Source organism: Malurus melanocephalus, unplaced genomic scaffold, assembly GCF_030028575.1.
Source record: "Malurus melanocephalus ecotype Western Australia unplaced genomic scaffold, MMel_1.1 scaffold_320, whole genome shotgun sequence".
Taxonomy (NCBI): domain Eukaryota; kingdom Metazoa; phylum Chordata; class Aves; order Passeriformes; family Maluridae; genus Malurus; species Malurus melanocephalus.
Genome location: NW_026623552.1, coordinates 478,829 through 501,219, shown reverse-complemented (window position 1 = coordinate 501,219; position 22,391 = coordinate 478,829). Strand labels below are relative to the sequence as shown.

The 22,391-nt window shown below is 36.5% G+C and overlaps 1 protein-coding gene across 8 annotated transcripts in view; it reads right to left on the bottom strand.

The window, feature by feature from the left end:
- Window positions 1-3,195: 3,195 nt before the first annotated feature.
- Window positions 3,196-22,391, bottom strand: part of EML1 (EMAP like 1) — a 121,463-nt gene continuing 102,267 nt past the window's right edge. For 7 of the 8 annotated variants that reach the window (XM_057377643.1, XM_057377639.1, XM_057377641.1 and 4 more), the window contains 14 exons: window positions 21,686-21,796; window positions 19,813-19,908; window positions 19,172-19,306; window positions 17,598-17,697; window positions 15,281-15,435; window positions 13,918-14,043; window positions 13,528-13,659; window positions 12,179-12,246; window positions 10,536-10,624; window positions 9,910-10,007; window positions 9,694-9,781; window positions 9,414-9,509; window positions 5,056-5,186; window positions 3,196-4,760 (listed from right to left, as the gene is read on the bottom strand). In XM_057377643.1, the coding sequence (XP_057233626.1) occupies window positions 4,635-4,760; window positions 5,056-5,186; window positions 9,414-9,509; window positions 9,694-9,781; window positions 9,910-10,007; window positions 10,536-10,624; window positions 12,179-12,246; window positions 13,528-13,659; window positions 13,918-14,043; window positions 15,281-15,435; window positions 17,598-17,697; window positions 19,172-19,306; window positions 19,813-19,908; window positions 21,686-21,796 (1,551 nt within the window). In that variant the 3' untranslated portion in view covers window positions 3,196-4,634. The remainder of the gene's footprint in view (window positions 4,761-5,055; window positions 5,187-9,413; window positions 9,510-9,693; window positions 9,782-9,909; window positions 10,008-10,535; window positions 10,625-12,178; window positions 12,247-13,527; window positions 13,660-13,917; window positions 14,044-15,280; window positions 15,436-17,597; window positions 17,698-19,171; window positions 19,307-19,812; window positions 19,909-21,685; window positions 21,797-22,391) is intronic. The other variant, XM_057377645.1, reaches the window with a different exon arrangement.

Sequence of the window (22,391 nt, the reverse complement as noted above, 5' to 3'; positions counted from 1 at the left end):
CTGTGAATCCCGGCCAGCAACAGGAGAAAAAGATTTAGGTTTAGGCTTTGCATAAGGCTGTTCTTTCTCCTAGTAATTAAAGTGACATTTTCCCTGCCATCTGTAGGATTTTTTGAGGATGCAATTGAGTGATCTCTCAACGGCCCTATTTCCAGTAGAAAACAGAGCAAAAAGATTGCCTGCTTCTCTGAGCAGAACCAGAAGAAATTAAAAATGCCAACCCTTGCAAAAATGGGACTGTTTGCCCTTGAAAGCTCTTGTCACATTAATACTTTTGAAGGGAATAGTATCCTCTAATATTAAATCTTTTGAAGAATAAAATTCATCCAAACATTTCACATAGGAAATATGACCTTGAATTAACTACCCCCATATTAATTACAATAGTAAAAAAATCCATTTTAACAAAATTGATTTGCTCCACAAGGAATTTTAAAAATAATTTGAAATGGTAGGGCTTTCTAATTCACCAACATTGCAAAAACTATTTTCTTTTACATTTATCTCCTTACTCTGCCCTTCTTTTTTTCCTTTTWACTTTTTTTTTTAATATAATGACTGGTTTTCGTAGAGTTCATCTTCTGGAAATTGCTAATACCTCTCAGGTTTCAATAACCTGTCAAAACCAAGCACTATCAGAAATATTTATGTAATAATAATCTTTCAGGAAATAATTAAAATTGCATATATAGGATTGAGGCTGTAGTTTTGATATCATACCAATATACATACTTTTGGAGTAAAATAAATATATGAAGACAGGCAGGAGAGTMAAAAAAAATAATGAAAAGTCTCTCCTTGGAAATGGGCGATGATCCTAAATAGCAGATTGAGTCTATGTCTATTTTACAAGAGGGAAAAAGAAGTATTTTGAAAGCATTTGTATTGCTTTCTGCATAATTTAAGACTTAAGAGAATAGATATCAACTTTAGTAGCTAATCATTTTGAATACCTTAACAGAGAAGCATTACTGGAATACATGCTTATCAATGTGGACAAATATGACAGTCTTAATATGTTGCCGTGAGTATAGGATCCCAAAATCCCGTTGCTAAATGCCAAAGAACAGAGAAAAAAAMCCCTACCCTAAATATATCTCAAAATCTTAGTACATGATACAAATCACAGGCCACCCAGAGACAAACAAGAACAACTGAGAAACGAGATGGTGCTGGTCCCCTCAGTGCCCCCACACAAAGAGGTGGGAGGGCAGGGCAGAAGGGCTAAAAGCAGATGCATTCACTGATATCCCTAAGTGCAAGTCACAGAAGAAGTGTGAACAGAGATACATTAAGAAACCAGGAACGTGAGCCCAAAATTATCCGAGAGGTAGTCAGGGCCACTGGCTTTATGTGCAAGTAAGTGCCAGTAATGGATGTAGTGCTGGAAGCTGAAGTCACAGGAGAGTAATGCTAGAAATGAAGGGAATAAAAGCAAAAAMTGGGAACTGAAACCAAAGGAAGCTGAAAGAGAGTAGCTGAATGCTTGGTAGACAACAGCAATACACAAAAGACATGAAGAGATGAGTCTCTTCTTCCAGCAACACTGTACCTGCTGCAGCCAGGATGAGGGGAGGGAAGGAAAAGAAGCAGAAGCCCAGATGTGTCTTCAGCCATGGACTTTAGACCAGCCTTAWGCTCCATGGAAGGGCAAGAAAAGAGAGCTGCTGCAGAGTATAAGGTAAAGAATTCAGGTGTTCCTGAGAGAATAAAATATGCAAAGTTCGAGCATAACTCTTTATTTTATTTTCTTCTCTTTTTCTTTTAAAGTGAAAAAGAAGACACTCATGAGAAAACAAATAAATGCAAGAATAAACAGCAACAAGGATGGAAGAGAGGAGAGCTGAAGATTAGTGATAACAATGGCAAAATTGTGTAGAGTTTCCTGGATAAAGAAAGGAGAATCACTTTAACAGTCATCAAACGGATATTTGGCTTAAGACAATACCCACCATTTACCAACTCAGCTAATACATTTATCAGGTTTTCATAGAGGAACAAAGGCACATTTAAGAGCAAAAGTTAGAAACAGAGGAGCAGCAGAGGCACAGATGGGATGGGATTGTTGAAAATCCCCTTTGATCAGTAACCCTAGGGATGAACTTGCAGTATTCTTCATCTATTTCTTCTAAAGGATAACAGTTTAAAATGAAGAAAGGGTTCACAAATGCTTTACTATATCCCAGGAGTAGCACCATGTGAGAAGGATGAAAAAGGAATGAGCCAAGGCAATTTGCAACTCCTGTTTTCTCTGCTGCAAGTAAATCACCTAAAGTTCACCAAAAGCAGAAAACCTAAAAGCACCCCGTTTGCAAAAGCAAATATTAAAAAAAAAAACAAACAAACAAACAAACAAAAAAAAACCCCAAAAAACAAAACCCGGAAGGTATTGTGGATAACCAAGCATCCAGACACAATGAAAATCTGTCACTTGGGTGTTATGAACTCTTATGATTGGATTAACCTTAGAAAGGGTAAGGGTATCACACCTTAGATTCACACACTTCAAGAAGAGAAAGATTAACATCACTATTAAAATAAGTTGTTCCAGTRCTCCTCTGGCCATTTATTTTTCCACATTGCTCCTTTCTCTATATAAACTCAGTAAAAGCACCCATATAGCTGCACAGCTAGATCAGATRAGGACACAGGTTTTTGTCTGTATTAATTGTGTCCTGGCTGGGTTCTCCTTACAGCCACAATAACTCTCGTGCTGCTGCACAGGATCAAAGTAACCAGCTGGGATCAAGACCTCTGCCTTCAGTGACAGTGTCAGGTTAAAGTGACCCTGAAAAACTGTGACCTTCAAAGATCATGCCTGAGGACAAGTTCCTAACACAGAAATTGTCAGGAGCTCTTGCCACGAGCTTAACTCTGAGCAGTGGAATGACATTCCACCAGCTGAGTACTCAGAAACAGGAGACGTGTGCTGGGAGGCACAAACAAGGTGGTTTGTAGGTGAGAGCAAGTGGTGTATCCCTCCCTGCTGCAAAACTGCAGTTTCAATCTCTAGATATGCCAATATGTTCCCAGGATCACGGTCAAACATTAAATGATGTACCCCAAAATCTAGATTTTACTGCCAAATATTTTCAAATGCATCTCTACTCGAGAAATCACTAATACGTATTGTTAAGTATAAGCCAGTCTCTTCTATATCAGGTTTAAACAAAGATACCTTACTGAACAGAAAAAAATGCATTGAGAATTCACTTTAATACATGTTTATTGGTGTCCTGCACTTTCAGTGTAGGAGGTTGGAGATGTAATAAAAAAGTTTCAAAATTTATTGATTTAATTTCATTTAAATCACTCTAAACAACCAGTGTTTTAGAGTTCAGAGAATTAACATTTACTGTCCATTACAAGCAAAATTTTAATATTACCTTTTTTGAGTCCACTTAGAACTCCTCTTTTAAAATTCTTCAGATACATTCCTCATAGTAAACAATACATTTCAATCTGTGTCACAATCAACATTGATAAGGCCTTCTTAACCATTTTATACCACCTCCACCGTTACTTCATTGCAAAACACAATCTTATTTCATACTATAAATACCCATCCATGCACAAAACACAGGGGCCAGAAGTTACACATTAATATTTCATGTAGGCTTCCAAGTCTTCCTTTACCCTCTGCAGGTTTATGGTACACTTAAAAAGATATCTTTAGACTTGGTCTACTTGGTCTTAAAATACAAATATACAATATCCATAAGCATAAAAAAGTAAAGCTAGATGGCCTTACCATTTGTTATGAACTGCTAAAATCTTATACATGTACAATATAGCATCATGCTGATTAATATACATATTAGTTAAATATATGAACCAATGATGGGGATCTGGCCAAGCTTTATTGTTCTGTTTTCAAAAAGAAATTGTTCATATACAAGTAAAAAGAATTTTAATTTAAACTCATATGGACTACCTGAACCACACAGATATCTGTAAGCCCTGCTGAGAAATTCAGGTCAAACGGGGACAAAGCCTGCTGATTCATTGGAAAAGGAACACAACTCCTCATGGGTGACACCCACGGTGTGCTGTTCCCAAGGTAATGCAAATTTACCAGCATTCACATTTTCAGGTCTAGAACACTAATTTTGCATCTTACACTGCAGTTTATACTTTTTGTATCTATTCATCAGCCTTCAGCAGAAACAGTTCAGTACCTTGACATTGTCATAGATTTTTCTAAATAAGTAGATATACAGTACAAAGTGTAGATAGTGAAACAAATAAGCACATATATACAGTCTTTGAAAGGCATTTTTGTGACCAGTTTAGCAGTGTTTATAGAAAACATTTAAGATAGTCACATTCTGCTGATACCACTGTAYTGCAAACTGTCAAGCCACATTTCTTATATTAAACTTGTACTGCACTGTATATTGTACAACAGAGAATGATCATTCTTAAGGTGTGACACAATGAAAAAGAAAAATACTAGACTGAGTAAGGTAACCAGCACAGGGCTTAATTTTCCTGAGGTTTGTAAGAATTTTTTAAACAAAAATCACAGTGACCAGGCTAAACTGCAAACATACTGTTAAGTTTTAAATATACAGTTTATACATAAGTTCTGTGCATGGTCGACTCAACTGTGTATATTCATGCTGACGTTTCCTTTAAATGACTCGCCACTGCATAATACTTGTGTCCTTCCCTCCCGTGGAGATGAGATGGGTGTCTTCACAGAGAAAATCTACATTAGTTACATGACTACTGTGCCCACCGTACACATGGCTTGGAGCCTAGAAAACATCATATTAGTGAGAATAGCAGCTGTCATAAAAGCATCTCATTAGAACATTCATACATAGACAAGGCATCACATCATTCTCTTAAAGCATTTTAATATTAAATGATCTTTTAAATTTAATTGCTATCTCAATCAACCTTAAATAAATCCCTTAGATATATAAATACTCCCATTCTTCCTGTTTTGATGTGTCTGTTTTTTTTGGGTTTTTTTTTGTTTTTTTTTTTAGGAAAATAAGTAATGCATTTGTGCAAATTATGAGAGTAAATTTTAGGGAAATACCTTACCCTAAACTGTGAGCATGGGTATGAGAAAAGATGTACTTTGCCAAAGTCATCTCCTGTTGAGAGCAGTTTTCTCCCATGTGATCGACAGACAGCATTGATATCTGTACCATCTGAGCCTTCAGGCCATACACCTGAAACACAGAGGGAATAATTAAAGGGTTTTATACTGGAAATAAAAGTGACAGCCTAAGTTTCTGTTAAAATATTAATAAAGCATGACTTGTTTAAGGAAAAGAAAAAAGCTATAAAAATAACTGCATCTGAGTCAGAATGTGTACTTCTGTACTAACTGGAGTCCAGATCCTAATAGGCAATCAAGCACACAAAAAATGCTTTATTCMCCCTAGTCAGCAAAGTGCTTTTTACTCTGAGAAAAAGCATTCTGCTGAATTACAGYCATGTGCCTGAGCCTGAAAGAATTTTCATATGGTTATACGGAAAAGAAAAATTTACTGCTTTTATTTTCCCTTCTCCTTATGTAYGAGCTAACACATTTTCTTCCTATTACATGGGTATACTTTTTACACTACAGTATGATCCAAAAGTAATTTCCTTATATTATGAAAATCTAAAACTGATGAAACAAGACATTGTATAGATCAAATTATTATTTATTAATTAATAGATCCCTTGAAAGGAAACTGAACCTAATGTAAAGTTTTTAAATGCTTTTGTTCTACTCTTAAGTACTTCTCTTCCTTCCCCACATACTGTACTCTTTGCTGTTCTTGCATGAAGGGGGTTCTAAAATTAAACTGCAAGGTCAACAGTGCAAAGACCAAATCTGTGCACCACATCTTTAAAGCCTCTGAATASTTGCCTGTAATAAATTGCAATTTTACAAAAATCCACCCAGTTACTGAGATTTTGGGATTTTGTATGCAGTACTGTGGGCTTTTTTTTCAGTTACAATTTTCTAATTTAGATTTTATCTAATTCCTACTCAACATAAAGGGCACCAAGCTTTCAGGGACCACTGACATCTTCAGTCATAATGTATGTTCTGCCATTATGACTTGAACTTGAACTTAAAACCCCTGCCCTGCCTTGGTGCTGTGATTTTCAGTGCCTGTCCCTGTGTCCTCTGCAGTGTGCCCCTGCAACCCTGCCCACTCGAGCACACGCTCCTCTGGCACTGCTGCAGGTCAGRGTGAGAGTTGCTACTCCCCAAAGAATTCCCTGCAGGCAGCACAGGCACACTCCAGTTCCTCCTTCTTTGGGATATTTCTTACACCACGGTGGGATTTGCCATGCACTGTGGGAACAGCTATCCTTCTATCATTGTGATTCTTCCCAAATACAGCCTTTGTATCATTGCACAGCAATTCACTACAAGGAAGTGATTACATGTCTTTATAAAGAACTACAAATTGATGTAAATAAAATACAGAGTATGATTTGTATGCTGTTAACTTTCCTGATGCGTGTGGAAACACCTCTTTGCTAGATCAGGGATAGTAAAAGAGGCCAAAGAAATGGAAGCTGCAAAGATGGAACACGATAAATGTTACTCATGGAATTTTGAATATGAAGAATAATGAGACGCAGAAAAGCTGTTTTAAATATCTGCTTTGAYAAAAAAAGGCTGTATGAACATCAAATGCTAGCTGAAAAGAGGCAGGAGTCTTCCCAAGGGGTCACTATGACAAGCTGGAAATAACCCCAGAAGGAAATGGTGAAAGAAGTAAAACTGCCATTTTGAAATGGGGAAGGGATAATAGCAGGGTTTTCTTTGAATCTTTCTGTTCTTTCAGAATTTATCCCAGTGTCTCCCTATCAGTTCTTATGAATGTGCCGGTTGAATCCCCCTTGCTTAAAAAGTAGTTCTTATTTTTCCCATCCTCTGCAGACATGTAAAAAAGACCATTTCYTTTCTCTCGTTTGAAGACTGATGCCATGCTTTTCCCCCTCCTCTTCTCTAAAATTCATTCACTACATCTCTTCTCTCAGAACAATATTTAGATGGATAATAAATTATTCTTGCCAGTCAGCACATTATCTGTCGGTCCAATGTGCAAAAACCAGAAGCAGTCACATGGCTGTGACTGAAGCAGATACTGATAAATGGATGATTGCTTCACGTTTTGCATGGCATCCTTTTCATCACACATCTCACTAATGTATCTGCCTGTCCTACAACAGCATAATGTTGTTGACTCATGTTCAGTTTGCATGCAGGAGTAATCTGATCTTTCTCTAAGATCTGCTCTCATCTGCATTTGTACAACTGGGTTTTGCCATTCTAGTGTGGAGCCTCCTCTTTGGCTCTGTTGAATTGCTTCCTTTTTTCATACCACTCCTCTATTTCTCAGGACAACTTGCTAATTTTGCAGCTTCATTCCACCTACAAACTTTACATGCCTATTTCTCATGYATGCTATTAATAAATATACTCAAACATAATATTCAATTTACAGTGTTCTAGTCAGTTTTGAACTCAACCAGTCTAAGCTCTGCTTTGCTTGTAATGTTGTAAGGCTTTGTACAGTATCTTAGATTTCTTCTGTTCCTGTCCTTCACCTCAAACGCTATTTTTTTTCAAAACTGGGTATATGCTATGAACCAGGTACCTTGGTTGTGCATTGAGCAGCACATGGCTCTTGAAAGAGCTTATAGGTCAGTAAGTGTTTTAGTCTTTGCTGCTTCACATGTATGTGTTTGTATCACTAAAATATCCTTCCTCAAGCACACTTCTTTACATGCTATTGACTTTCAGCTGAATCATCTTTAAACACTTCTTTATATGCTATTGACTTTCAGTTGAATCATCTTTAAACACTTCCAGACTGACTAATCTGTTCCCAAGCTCAAACACAGGTGTTTAACAAACCAATGTTCCTTTCTCTCCCTGCATTGGTTATCTTACACATAATTGGTGATTTTTATGTGATTCTAGCAGAGGGAGAAAATATCCCTGGTTTCAGTCAGCTAGTAGCTGCTGAAAAATCAATATACTGGAAGCTTCACATCCCGGATGCTGTGATTGCTGCTTTCATCAGACTGTACTAAGTCTTAAAGAAGTATTTCTTAAAGAAATATTTTTAAAAGCATTGGGTGTTGTAACCCYTCAGCTTTAGCAGTGTCATGTCTCCTCCCCCTTCAGCAGATTATTTTGTCCCATGGCCTGGCTTCAAAAGCTAATCTGTTGCAAGAAATGGGGAAAATCCTTCACAGGTGTGACATGCCTCTCTCCTCTGACTCTCTGTGCACCAAAAGGAGCCCCAGATTCTAACAGCAATGTATTTTGCATGAATTTGTATTATAAGTAAGAAACCCCCACATAAAGTATAGAGTATCTCAGAGTATCTGAACCCATGATGCTAAATGCAAAGACATTGTAGCTCTGTAGCTATGTGTCAAGTGCAGTCAAACACCAGAAACACATTAATAGCTCCATAAGGGCCTCCACCCCTTAAATAAAAAATAGATGATGTCAACACAGAGCCAATCTTCCAGGATTCCCTCCTCTTACTGAATGTGCATGCTGTGAGATCCAAGTGATATCCAAGCACTGCTTCTCAGTTAAATGATAGAAAATTTGAACATGTCTTCCCAGCATACTGCTACTGCCACAGCATCTTCAGGCACTGAAAAAATGTCCTTTCTGGCTGCCTTCAAACACATCACTGCATCTATTCTTCTTGAAACATGGGTGCAAATCTTCCTTGTTTACCACTTATACTAAACCAGACTCTTCTCTGAACTTYTACCATGGCCTCCCATTTTCTCTCTTCAAGAAGTTGAAGCTTCTTGTACTCAGTGTTTGTAACCATCTGTCTAGYTCTGCACATGCTGTAGAATGAGTACAAAGCTGCAGACTACACTAGGGAAAGTGGATCCTTCAAAACTGGCAAAAGAGAAGTCCCATGGAAACAAAACATTAGATTTTATTATGTTTTTCTTTTTTTAATTCCTTTCACTCAAATTAATTCCTGCAGATTAATTAGGGAGGGAGACTCATCCATTTTGTGTTTGCACAGTAACTGGAGCAAATGAAACCAGTTCTGTAAGGGGATTCGACCCAGTAGCAGTCTAAATACATGACAATTCCACAGAGCTGGTACTTTAAATTAAAAATGATGAGAAGCTGCTCTATTGTGACAGAAAGGGCAGTGTGTGATTTTTTCCTTATCTCCCACTTATATTGTAATTTGATATTTGTACCTGAAGCTAGCAACAATATTAAATCAGAGTCGTTCTGGATTGAAATAAGATGACAGATTGTAATAAAAATGGCATAACAGAAGTTCTGTTTTTTCCTGAATTATGAATAGTCATGTTTCACAAGCAAAAGTTGGCATTCCAAGTGTTTGTTAATAAGTGGAATGGTAAGAGCTTGTAAGAGGAAATATACTTACCAAAAACATGGAATCCTAAAGTACAGGTGTAAGTGGCCCATTCTATATCTCTAGTTGTTTCAACACTCACGACTTGTTTACAAGCAGAGGGGATCCCTACAAAAGAAAAAAAACACACATAACAACATTTTTCATTCTCAAATTGTATAGATTGCTGATTACACCAGATGAATTAAAACATATGGTTGATCTTGGCAGTTATATRGTCTAATTTAAATTTTAAATCTGTGTTAGACTGCCTGAACTTTGCACAAAAGGACTAAATATAATTCTTACTCACAGTATAAAATTTCATAGTCTCCTGAATTAGACACAAGATATTGTGAATTAACAGACCAATCCAAATGAGTAATGAAGCTGGAATGACCCTACAAAGAGAAAAAAATATTTTACTGAACTACACTAACAGTATGTCCCAGAGTGACAGTATTAATACCATGCTACAAAATATACTTAAGGTGTTAATACAGAAACAGGAGAAAAAAAGGGTACTTACTGAACATTTGCCAATTCTGGTGTACTTTCTTCCATTTTCACTCACACCATATATATAAATACAGTTGTCATGGGAACCTATTGCCAAGAAGTTTCCATCTATGAACACAAAAGTGAACTGTAATTATTCTTGTAAGAAAGAACTTAGGCTAATTTTGAAAAGTTTGTATGTCACAGACAAGAGGAACTTTCTTAAAGGCCTTGATAACAAAAAATGAAAAAATTAAATTMTATTTTTATTTTTTCATTTTGATAGCATATTGATTTATCTTTCAGGATTACAAAACAACAATTTATATAAGCAAATATTACTGTTAAAAACACATAACATTTTTGGAAGCAGYTATAGTCCATTTAGGGCTAACCAGATTGCAACAACCCGCAGAGTCATGTCTTTTTTTTTCTCCCTCCTCCTTCACACTGAAACCATATTGAACATGTTGGGGAGAGAGGGAAAAGAAAACCAGCATTTAAGACACCWCCCATACAGTCCTGCCAATGTTTCATGGCACACTTATTTTCAACTTCAGTATGGCAAGCAGGGAAGTATTTTAAAACAAACCAACCCCTGATTTAATGAAAAAATTCAACGCCTTTTTTTTCCCCAGTAAATAAATGCTCCCAAACCTGGTGAGTAACGCATTACAGACAGCTGTTCATTTCCATCTGTGTGTACAGTGACCAAGTCTTTTGTTTCTGTGTCAAACACAAACCACCTGTTGTAAACACAGAAAGAGGCCAATAAATCATTCCATAAGGAATTTAAATCTACTGTAATCTTGACCAAGTTTTCTTCTGTCAAAATAGCATAAGTTTTATACCAAGAAGAGAAAAACAGCAACTGCTACTCAGTTTGATCTACTTTTTATCCTTTAACCAAACCTTAACCAAAGGATAAAAAGATCTTTCTCATCTTTTTTAACCATAAAAATMATCAGGCATTGACTCTGACATCAGTCTTCAGATTTTAGTGTGTTTTAATGTCATGCATGATAATAAAGTAAGCGTTGCTTGTTGTGTCCTTTCTTCTTAATGACCTTTCTCTACACTAYGCTGATGTTTAAATTTATGCCTGCATTAAATCCTAGAGCAAGGGAAAGCACAAGCAAGCACCAGAAGCCTTCTGACAGAAGAAAGAGATTAATTAGGGTTTTTTAAAAGTGAATCAATTAATTATTTTTTCAGTAGTTTAATTTAAATAATTAATTTTAATTAACAAAACAACAATTTGTGGAAACACGTAGAAAGGACAAATATAAAATTTGCATTTCAGATTACTAAAGACAAAGAAAATATTCCTCTCAAAGCTTCTCCTTTTGWTTTATTTTATTTAGCAAATAAAGTACATTCAGTAACAAAAGTAAATCCTTTATTCAGGACTGATATACAATTTGAGAGAAGCTTGCCTCATAACCTACAAGCTTCCTGTATGTTCTCAGCGAAATGGAACTGTTTTCAGTACTTACAGCCAAGTCTGCCCTCAAGTGACACTAAAGGAGAGGATGAAGTTAGGCAAAGGCAGTCCCTCCTATGAGAGACAAGCACGGATAAACCCAGCAGCTGCCACTGATGTGACCAAGGGCTCAACCTGCTGTGTAAAATACTCTACTGCACCTCAGTTYCCTCTGCCTTGTTTGTCCTTCACATTCTTCAAGCAGAAAAAGTGTCTTAATGCATATTTTCACATTGCGTCTAGCCCAGAGGAACATTTGCTACATTTTTTAAAGCCTCTGGTTGTCACTCATTAGGGAACATGAACCACTTGCTACACTTTCCAACAATAAAATTTTTCTATGTGATTTCCTGAGTGCAGCCCTAAAGGTCTCGGAGGAAATCTCTTTCCATATCTGCAAAGTTAACCTGCTATCTCAGACTCCTCCTTTAGCCTCCCTTTGTCCCAGTGGACAGGAAGATTTAACATTTAGGTCACTGGTAGGSTGACAGTACCTCCCATGCCTGGTTTCACAGCTAACCTAGACTTCCTGCCCTCTCTAAATGTCCTCCTCCCACTGATCTTGGACTGTCACTGTCCCAGGGCAGAAACAATTTCTTTGTTCATGCAACACTCAATAAATGCAGAGTGCTGGTCCAAGCCTGGGGTTTCTAGGCACTAAGGCAATACAAATGAATTTCACTGTGACATTCAGTAGAAATCAATAGGGAATGATGATGTGTCATGTATGCATCTGCAAAGCCAGAATAGGAGCTTGAATGTGAGCTGGAAAAATCAGTGTTTGTTGGTGCCCAAAGTGTAGCTCTGCATATCTTACCTTCCAGTCAGTGTCCCTACTGCAACGACAGATGCTGAAGGATGAAAACCTGAAGACTGTGCTGGATCCTAAAATGATTCAGAAGGAAGCACAATTTTTTCCCAGTACAAGTTATCAAATTATAACAAAAATACAATTCAATTATCTGCCCCTGGAACATAGTAAAACYCTYTTGTTAATTTTTTGGGKTTKYTTYTTCYCTTTCAATATAAAYTTGARGGGTAAAAAAGCATTTTTAACTAACTGAAACATTATCCAATTAACTTTTCTTCCCCCTATACAAGGCCACTCTTTTCTTTACTATCTAAACATAACTTGGCAAGTGATTTCATAACAATAACATTGGCAATGGCAGCTTCTCAACAAATTGCAAAGAAGTAAGAGATAAAAATGATTTCTTAAACTAGAGTTGACCTCAGAGTTAAGCATCAAAGCTGCAGTTTACCAACAGTGTAAAGGACGAGCAAGTGCTTTATTCAACAAAGGTATGTGGCACATGCACAGGGGTAAAGCCTAACTCCCACACAACCCACACCCTTTTCCAGCACCTGCTGCAGCTCAGTGGGAGATTAAAGGGCATAAACTGGATTTCTTATTTGGATATAAAAGTTTAAAACATTTTACTTGGTAAAATTCCAGTGTTTTTCTTGCAATTTAAACGTGCCTAAAACAACCAAGGTAAACATTTTCTTTCTACTACTTGTCCAGTTACAAAGAATGAGCTGTGGAACTCTTCAGGTTATAGCGGAAAATACCAGTATAAATAGCTCTTTTTTAAAAAAAATCCTGAGATTTTAAAAAAGAGTAGAGTGATCTATCTCACRGAAATGCTTGTGATCTTAATTTTCTGTATTTTAAAGCAGTGTCACATTGTAGCTGTTTTAGTAAAACTGTTGACATTCGTAGTAATTGATAATTACCAGCCCTAGAGGCTAGGTGGAAAGGATATTCTTATCAATTATAAGCAAATGACTAATTTAAAAGAATTACTAACTCTAAAAAAAAAATTAGAGAATTGCTGAGATCCAAGATTTCTATACACATACACATGTTCTAAGACACTACATTATTCCAGAAAGGAAAATTTGCTAATTTTTAGTGTATAATTTCATAGTAAATGCTAAGATATTCCATTGAATAAATCAGAGGTTCAGTGTATTTAACTTGTGCTTGGAATACTTACTTTAAAAAGCTTTTACATAGATGTCTATGACAAAAAGAGATTAATATTAAATTATTCTTCCCCCTCAAGTTAATACTTTAAGTTATTTTTAATCAGTAATCTCAAGAAAAAACAAAATGACTGGAGAATTTCTGTGACAGGAGAGCTGTGTTTAGTAAATTCATACCTCTATAATCTTGYTCCAGATGGGATGGTGAGTGGTGGCATCCCAGAGCGTAATGTGTTTGTCATGTCCACATGTGAAGAACTGAGRCTTAGAGGAATGGACTGCAAGCCCCCAAAGCTCATCAGTGTGACCCTACACAAGCAGAGATGGTTTTTGGCAAGAAGAAAAGGCCATCAAAATGAAACATGTTTAAACAGTATTAAAATGACCAAACTATGCATTAAAACATTCGGAAAGGATGTTAGCTCCAGATAGACATGTATTTATATTAATTCTTATTGCCAAAAGTAATAATAAATCAAATAGATTCATATTTATGAAACTTACTTTAGGCAGTGTTTTACTGCTATTACACGCTTATAACTGTTCTTGTAAGGCAATCCAGCTTACCTGGGTAATTGGGAAAAARTCTCCTGACAGTGTGCCCTGTAGGACGAAGTTTCTGGTGGTTCCAATTAATACGACGTCCCCTTTTCCCTCWGCTACTGTTCTTATTGGACCAAACTGCTCTGGAATCTGTGATAATAGCAGACAAAAGGATGGATAAATAGAAAATTTGGCAGGTATTGACATTTTTAAAGACATGTCCTAGCAAATGGATTTTAATAAATATTGCACAGCAAAGAAATGAAACAAATTAATACATGCGCCTGTCTTGCAAAACTTTGTAACAACTTGTATCAGATCAGTAACTTCTAGAACACTGCGAGACAAGACATCCTTACCTACAGAATACTCAGATAAACCAAGTATTTCAAGAAACACTAAAGGTTCTTYCACGCTGTGTCAAAACAATAGCATTTAATGGCAACTGATATCAGACTAAGCATTTCTACTCAGAGCACTTTCTTGCAATGAACGTTTCTTTAATTGCAGCCTAGGTTCTGAAAAAGCCAATGCAAATCTCCAAAACAAAGTCCAAGGGAAGATGTAAAATAACAAAGAATACCAAAGTATGAACAAATAAGAGAAAAAGGAGGTCACCACAGTTAAAAATAGCACAATAAGCATGTCCCTTGTGCTATGTTAAAAACTGAATTGCAAAAACGGACATGCCCTTCCAGTTGCATATACATTTCCAATACTTTATATTATTATTTAATATTATACAGTAGAGTTGAAGCCCTTCCTCAGTTTTATGCTGATTCCTCTCCCACATTCAGAATGCAAATAGTCATAGTAGTTCTGTCCAAACAAATTCTGCATTAATTTTATAAGTTCCTATGTAGCAACTGGATTAATTTTCAATTTTTGTTTAAATTATATTCAAAAAACAACACCAACCAAGAAATTAATTAACCAAAAATTTCAGTATTAAAGCCCACAAAACAGCCTCACATCATTTTGGGAAAGAGGAAAGTACAAAACCATTTTAATGCTGTAATACTCTGAAATTATGCATTACCTCAYGTTATTAAATGCAAAGAAATAATATGGAAAGATATGAACACAAGATTTGTTTTCCAGTTACGTAGAACTTATAAAGGAAGTATTACGTTAATGAATAGGGAATCACAGAAATGACCTGATAACTCAAAACTTGAGGTGTCCTGTGCAGGGCCAGGAGTTGGACTYGATGATTCTGATGGGTCCCTTCCAACTCAACATATGAAAATATTCTATTTTACCATTGATTTGCTTTCCCACAGAATATATATCCATAAGAAAAATAATTTATTTTAAAAAGCTGTGCTCAGAGGCCAATAGAGCTTCATTTTAAGTAGCAGAGTAATTTCAAGATAAGTGATATCACCTCAGTTTTGTGGATCTTTTGGTAATTTCCATTCCAAGATATGAGTTTTCGGTCTTTTCCACCTCCTGATACCAATGTGCCATCTCGCAGCATACACARTGCAAATATTCCACCCTCGTGTGCTCCTTGAACTGCGTGGCTTATTCTGTTGGTACCTGAATAGAAGGAAAAAGACATTACTACCGAAATACTCAGCTTAATAGCTCCTTTGCCCTCATTTTTTTCTCCATTKCTCTACTATCCCTCAAGSATTGCATCTAAACAATGATAACAGTGGACATGGAATGCTGGACCAAAACAGACAGACCCACAGAAAAAGCTGAATTAGTACATTTTACAATGTATTCCTCCCAYATCAAAAATGAAAATCATACATACTCATTCCAGGTCAAGGACAAAGTAAAATTGGTTYATTTAAACCCTTCATGGGGGTTTAAGCAAAATAATTTGACATCACATTTGACCTGCAGTAGCACTACACACCTTATCAGCAAAGAAACCATAACTCAGTCACTTCTGTCCTCCAAAGATATTCCACAGCCTCCAGACACCAAACTTGTACAAAAACTGACTAAGCTAAATGTCCTTGTATATCTGACAGAATGTGCTGATCACCCTCCAAAGGAGCCTGTACTTCTTTATTGATAAACTTGGCTTGTTCAAGTACTTTCTTAGACTCAACACCTTCAAAACCAACTACATTAGATTAAGTATATCTAATTAGATGAACCATTGCTATTATGAAATACAAATAAATGATTACTAGTGATTCAGTTACTGAAATGTGCACCTTGCATCAAAGCTTGGCTAAGTTTGCCTCAAAGCTTGACATTTAGCACAAGTGAGGGGCTGATGCATGTCAGGAAAAAACACTTGCCTTTTYCTTCATCCACATCTATGGATATAATGTGACAGGTATAACTGCTTTCTATTAAAACAAGTTTTTGTTAAGGGTACTCTGACCTGGGGGAAGCCCTCTCTTGCACATAGAGCTCTGAGTCAAAAGTAGTGAAGACATAGAAAGTACACTGTACTGAGATAGAAAAACAAGAAAAACATTTTTGGCTGGCCCTAAATAGCTGGCAGAAGGTGAGGAGATCTTGAGCACACTGAGAATTCCCTTTTATTTCTGGGAGAAAGGGCAAAAGAGGCTGCTTGCAGAGAAGGCAGAAAGTAGTCTGCCAGCCTGATGGCAAACTGGTCCCTGAGCAGTGCACTGCCCCTGCCATGCCAGCAGCTGCCACTGTCTCCCTTGTCCATGGCAGTCCAAAATAACAATGAAGAACAGGTTCATGGAACTATGCAATTTCTAAAGTCTGTTTAGAAGGAAAAGCACTGAAGTGTGTTGCTGTAAATTACCATAGGAAAAAGGAAAGGGAAATAAACAAGAAGCCAAGTTACAAACAACATATCCACCCCTGTCCTCAACAGCAGTGTAGTGGTCAAAAGCACAAGGAGTTAGTTAGCTGACAGTCGTTGTTGATAAAGAAGTCTACAAATACAGCTCAGTAAGGCTCAACTGTGCAACAGAGTCACTGTGCTGCTTTCAGGGTCCTATCACTTTGARTACCTTGGGAGAAAGCACTGAGTAAATAAGAGAAAGCTGTCATCCATATCCCTTCTTCCTTTACTAATAAGGCCTCCTGCAAGGGATTCTCCTTATTCCTATGCATGGCATCTCAGACMCTACGTAAACGTTTAGGATGTTGCTGCTGTTTGCCCTCCGGCAGGCATTGCCTTCTGCTACCTAAAAGAAAAGTCTTTTCTTACTAGAAAATGCTTACCAAGAACTTCCTCCTATCCATCTGTTCTTCTGATACAAAGCTGAGAAATTCAATTAGATACGAATACATTTTAGCTTGACTTCCTAGGAAAACAAATATTGCTATGTGTTGTCTTTTTAAAAGTGTGTCTCAACAGGCATAATTTCTGCAACCAGTAGAGAGGGACAGTATAGGAAACTGGAGATCRATCATCAATTACATTAACAATGTTTCTTTCTACCCCAATGATTAAGGAAAGAACTTTTCTTGGCATCTCATAGTTCAGTAAAAGCCCCCACAKGCTGGCATAGCTGTGTGATTCAGTATTTGACCATAGGAAACACATTTGATAGAATTTTGTGCTCTAGCAGTTAGATACAGATAKTCTTTAGCTTCTTGTAGAAAAGAATCCAGGCATAATCTGCTGAATTGGTCTTGGGAAAGATTTCAAGATAAAACACAATTTATTCTTCTAAAAATGAAGCTCTATACTCAAGTCTGTGCTCACAATTCTTAATATTAAGATTGAAGTTAATAGTGAAATTTTATCTTACCTTTCCCCCAAACCAAAATGTTTCCACTTGAGTCTCCTGTAATAGTATCACCATTTTCAGAAAAGGTCACACACAGGACAAACTTTGGCTTCTCTTGTTTCTGCATGGTTATGAAAAATATACATTCACAGCAACACACAATCCATTGATTTTAACTTCATGCATTTGGGTAATTTAGTTTAGTCTTATACAACTCTATTGTTACGTAAATATCTACACAAGAGAAACATATTCCTACAGTCTAAACAGAATAATCTGTGCCAGGGTAGAAGATGTATCAGCTGAGGTTTGTGCCCCAATCCTGCACCCTTTAATTGTGAGTTGGGGACAGGGTGAGTGCCAAAAACACGACCAAGAATGTTCTGAGATAAACTAAATCCCCCAATTACTGCAGAATGCCAAAGACTGAGTATTTAGAAATGGCCAAAGTTTCAAACAAGCTTTACTATTATAATTTTTAACTCTAAAGTTTCTAGGAGAAAAAAAAAACCAAAAACCAACATTACTAGAGGCTTTGGCCATAACATAAGAATTAAGGAATCRTCTCTTGAAAGTAGCCCAAGGTTCAGTAGTGAAACCACTGCATTTATGGCACTGACAGCAACAACACCATTAAATGTATAAGGGAACAAAAATTCACTGCTAGCCTCTAAGAACATTATGTATTCCCTACTGACAACCCATATGTATGACCTCTTTCTCCCTCAAACTCAGAGCTGTTCTCAACTAGGACCACCATCCTTTTCCTGCTCCAAGAATCATCAAAACCAACAGAACCAGAACAGAGAAAAATCCATTAAAAATGCATAAGAAATAAAACATAACAGAATTTAAATGCATTCTCTCAGCATCTCTTCCTAATTTCACATGAAGTATATTAACTGTCATTGCAAATAGTTGTTTTAACTATACTTGGGGGCACAAGTCCACAAACAGTTAACTAGGGCCTACTGGAGTTATCTGCAGTCACTGCAAACATCCYTCTTTTGTGCATGCAACTGCTGAACAGCTTAGTCTATATTCAAAATCAAAACCAAAACAAAACCTTGTAATGAAAATTATATTTACCAAATARTGGCCACCTCAATCTGTATTTGTAGGACATATGTGCATGTGTCTGAGCAGGACAGAGGAAAAGGGAAGAAAATTCATACAGATGTATTTTTATGGGGTCTTACCTCTGACAAAATAAGTCTCCTTCATCACTCTCTTTGTTTTGTTTTGTTTGGTTTTTTTTGGTTTTTTTTTTGGTTTTTTTTTCTTTTTTTTACCTGAGTTAACCATAGAGAGTTTTAAGGTAATTTTATTTTGCAGATGGCATAAGGTGGGAGGGTGGAAATATGTAGCAAAAAGAATATATGCAAAAGAATACAAGAAATAATATGATCACTGCATTTCAAAACTTCAATGGTTAAGTTTTACCCATGGAAAAGTTCTCTGTGTCATACCACGAATGCCACCTGAGCTTCTGCAACATTTCCAGTTTAATAATGATCATTTGTTTTGATTTACTCAGACCTGTATGACTGTACCACTACTATAAACATAAAATAAGAGAAATATTTTTTTTTTACCTCAAATAATCCTTGCTTTTTAATAAGGGAATTCCCTTCTAGTGTCCAAAAATAAAGGTGTGATTTTCCACAGGTAACTATTATATTTGTATCAGTAGGGTGAAAATCTGCAGCAAATACAGCCTCATTAGAGCACTTGGAAGGAAAAAGAAAAACATTGCATCAAAATCTAAAATGCAAAGGAAAGAAAACAATATTACATGGTTCTCTAGTTAGATAAACTGATACYGCTGATACAAGAAAAAATCTGAGCTATTCATTTACTAATATAGTCTGGAATACTTTGTTTACAAAGATTTTATGTCTTTGTAATTTAGTATCAAAATGTATCCTTTAAAACTATGTCAGATCATRAGAAGTTCTGCACAAAAGATTAGTTTTGGACATTTTCCCGGCAAACGCTCCTATCATTGCTACCTAGAATTTGCTAATCAGTTCTTAAATGACAACAATAGCAAAATTTGAATAAATGCGAAATTATTGGGATAATCTTAATGGAGAGAAAATATTCCCTTTCTTCCTCGCCTTTTATACAGTGAAAGCGTTAAAAAGGCACAAAAAGTTAAATACAGAAAGACATTTTATTACAAAAAAACAGATCTACATACAAGCAAGTAGTACAAAATATCTTATTGTAACACCTTGACATCTGCCAGCTTTTCTTCCTTCTGCCAGTCCCACACCGAAAGCACATGGTCATTGGAGTCATCCACAGAGCACAGGCTACTTCCTCCATTCTGGGACAAAACATGGGAAATATTAATGCATCACCCAAACAACACTGAGGATCATAAAAATATACATCCAAAATAATTAAATACTTGTGTAAGTGGAAGTATTTATAGATATTTACACTTTATCTGTTATACTTCTAGTTAGATTCCAGAAAATATAATAATTTATGGAGTCATTGAAAAACAAGGCTAAAAAGGAATCTAGAAGAGGAACTCTTGCAAGCTGCAGACAASTGTCAGGAACGTGGTAGGTATCTCTTTACAAATATTCAGTGGTGGAAATTCCAAACTACACATCATTATCAATTTATTGAGAAAGCTCTTTCTGATAATTATACTGGRTTTCTTTCTTAACAATTTAAACCAATTATTTCTTCTCTGATATCTGTTGACACAGGAAACAATTTTATGCTTCATGTTGGTATAATGGATCACAATCAGAGAACATAGTAAGGAATTAGAAAACAACTTATTCCTGATAGATATCTTTTTTAGAGTTACAAGATTTATCACCCTTTCTAAACCTAATTCCTTCAGTCTTTTGTCATGCATCATATTTCCTAGACCTTCTCTATTGGTACCCATTTTTTTGACGTGTCTTTTTACATGCGAGGTTGCTTGGTTGTTTTCCTGATTAATCAGGCCCACAATGCACATCAGACACAACTACAGAAACAACTGTGGCCAAGGCAACCCATAAAGTTAGGCAGAGACAGGACTAAGAAACCTGAAGARAGGGCTGTCTAAAGTGAGAGAAGTACTGCTACAGAATGGGAAGTGATGCTCAGAATAGGTCAAATTGGGACCAAAATTACAAAGCAAACATATCAAACGCTGTTTTTCTGGCAAATGCCAATAGTGCTCCTATGTTGTTATGCACCTATTTCCCTCCGGGGGCTATTGACAGAGCATTTGCTCGCTACTCCTTTTTATTTATCCTTCAAAGGCGATGTTGAACTGTGTTAGCTTTAACCTTTGTATTCCTGACTAGTTCTCTCAATACACCCCTCTCTTTTCAACTTTCTATAAACATAGTCATCAATGGATTGCAAGTGTTTGTAGAAACTTTCACTGAAGTACATTTTGCCTAAGGATTACACCACGGAGTCTTCTATTAAAAAATGCTGTCAAGACAACCAGACACCACCATATACACTGCTTACAGATTCTGTTGTACATTGAGGGCTTTGAGGCTCACACATCAGGTCACACACTCAAGTTTTTACACAGAACTTAAATGCTGGCAATATCAGCATATATGTAYTTTCTTTACCTCTCTGATAAATTAGAGTTCAAAGGATGGTGCCAMGAGGCAAACAACAGGATTCTACTTTTTTTACAGTCCTTTATCCATATGACTTTGCTGCTTTTAAGCAAAAGATTTTGATTCTCCATGGGAGCCTCCATTTCTTAAAAGTCTTTCATCAATCACTTTGGACACMGTGAGAGGATCAAAAGATGCAGAGAGAGTAAATTTCTTATGTAGGGAGAAACAGAATAGGATGATTCAAGAAAACCAGGGATGCTGAAATTTCAAGTACCTAAGTATTTTTGCAACTAATGAAGAAATTAATTTCAGTCCATTGTAAGCATATGGTGGATCTCTGAGACTGCTGAGATATTGTTAACTCTAATAGCAACCTAAACTGTTGGAAACAATYGTGTTGCAAGCTTGCCTCTTGTAAAGAAGAAACTGGAAGTTTGATCACCTAAATTTGGAAGATTTCAAAGACCTTTTCAACAAACAGTACTAATATGTCCATTCATTTACTTTACTTACAGATTTAGAAAAAGCAATGCAAGTGACAGCTCGGTCAAAAAAACCCATTCCGATGACATGCAGTGTATTCAGAGTTACAGAATCCCAGACACGCACATGTGGTGGCAATTGCTATAAAACAGACACAGAAAAAATCAGCTCAAACAATGATGGTAAAARCACATCAGGATTTTAAAAAAAGAGAATGCATCTGAAAAAAAAATTCACAATTAGAGGTATGAAAATTATCGGAACTTTCCTGGAGTCACCCATACAAGCATTGATACACTACAAATGGTTTGCTGATTACTGCACCCAGGACCAGTGTCAGGGACTGACTGTCCACAGTGTAACAGCATTTCAGGTCTCACTGATCTCAGTTTGTCCACTTAAGTTCATGGCCTCTGAGATACCCATCATGAAGTGAAAATTGTTGATAATTTTGTCACATGGGACTTCTGGTAGAACCAGGAACAGTTTAAACTGTATCAACTAAGGTAACTCTGGTAAATGTAAAACAGCAAGTGTGAAAAGACGCTTAGCAGTTTCTAAAATGCAATTAACTTCAACATCATAAAAATGGCTGGGGAAAAGAACTTTATCTTCAAACTTTCCTTTACAACCGTAATCAGAATGAGATATTGCTTTTTTGAAACAAAATTCCAGACAGATATTCTGGACCCAGGTCAGCTCCCCGGGAGAGCTCGGCGGTCCCCGCTCCCTCCGT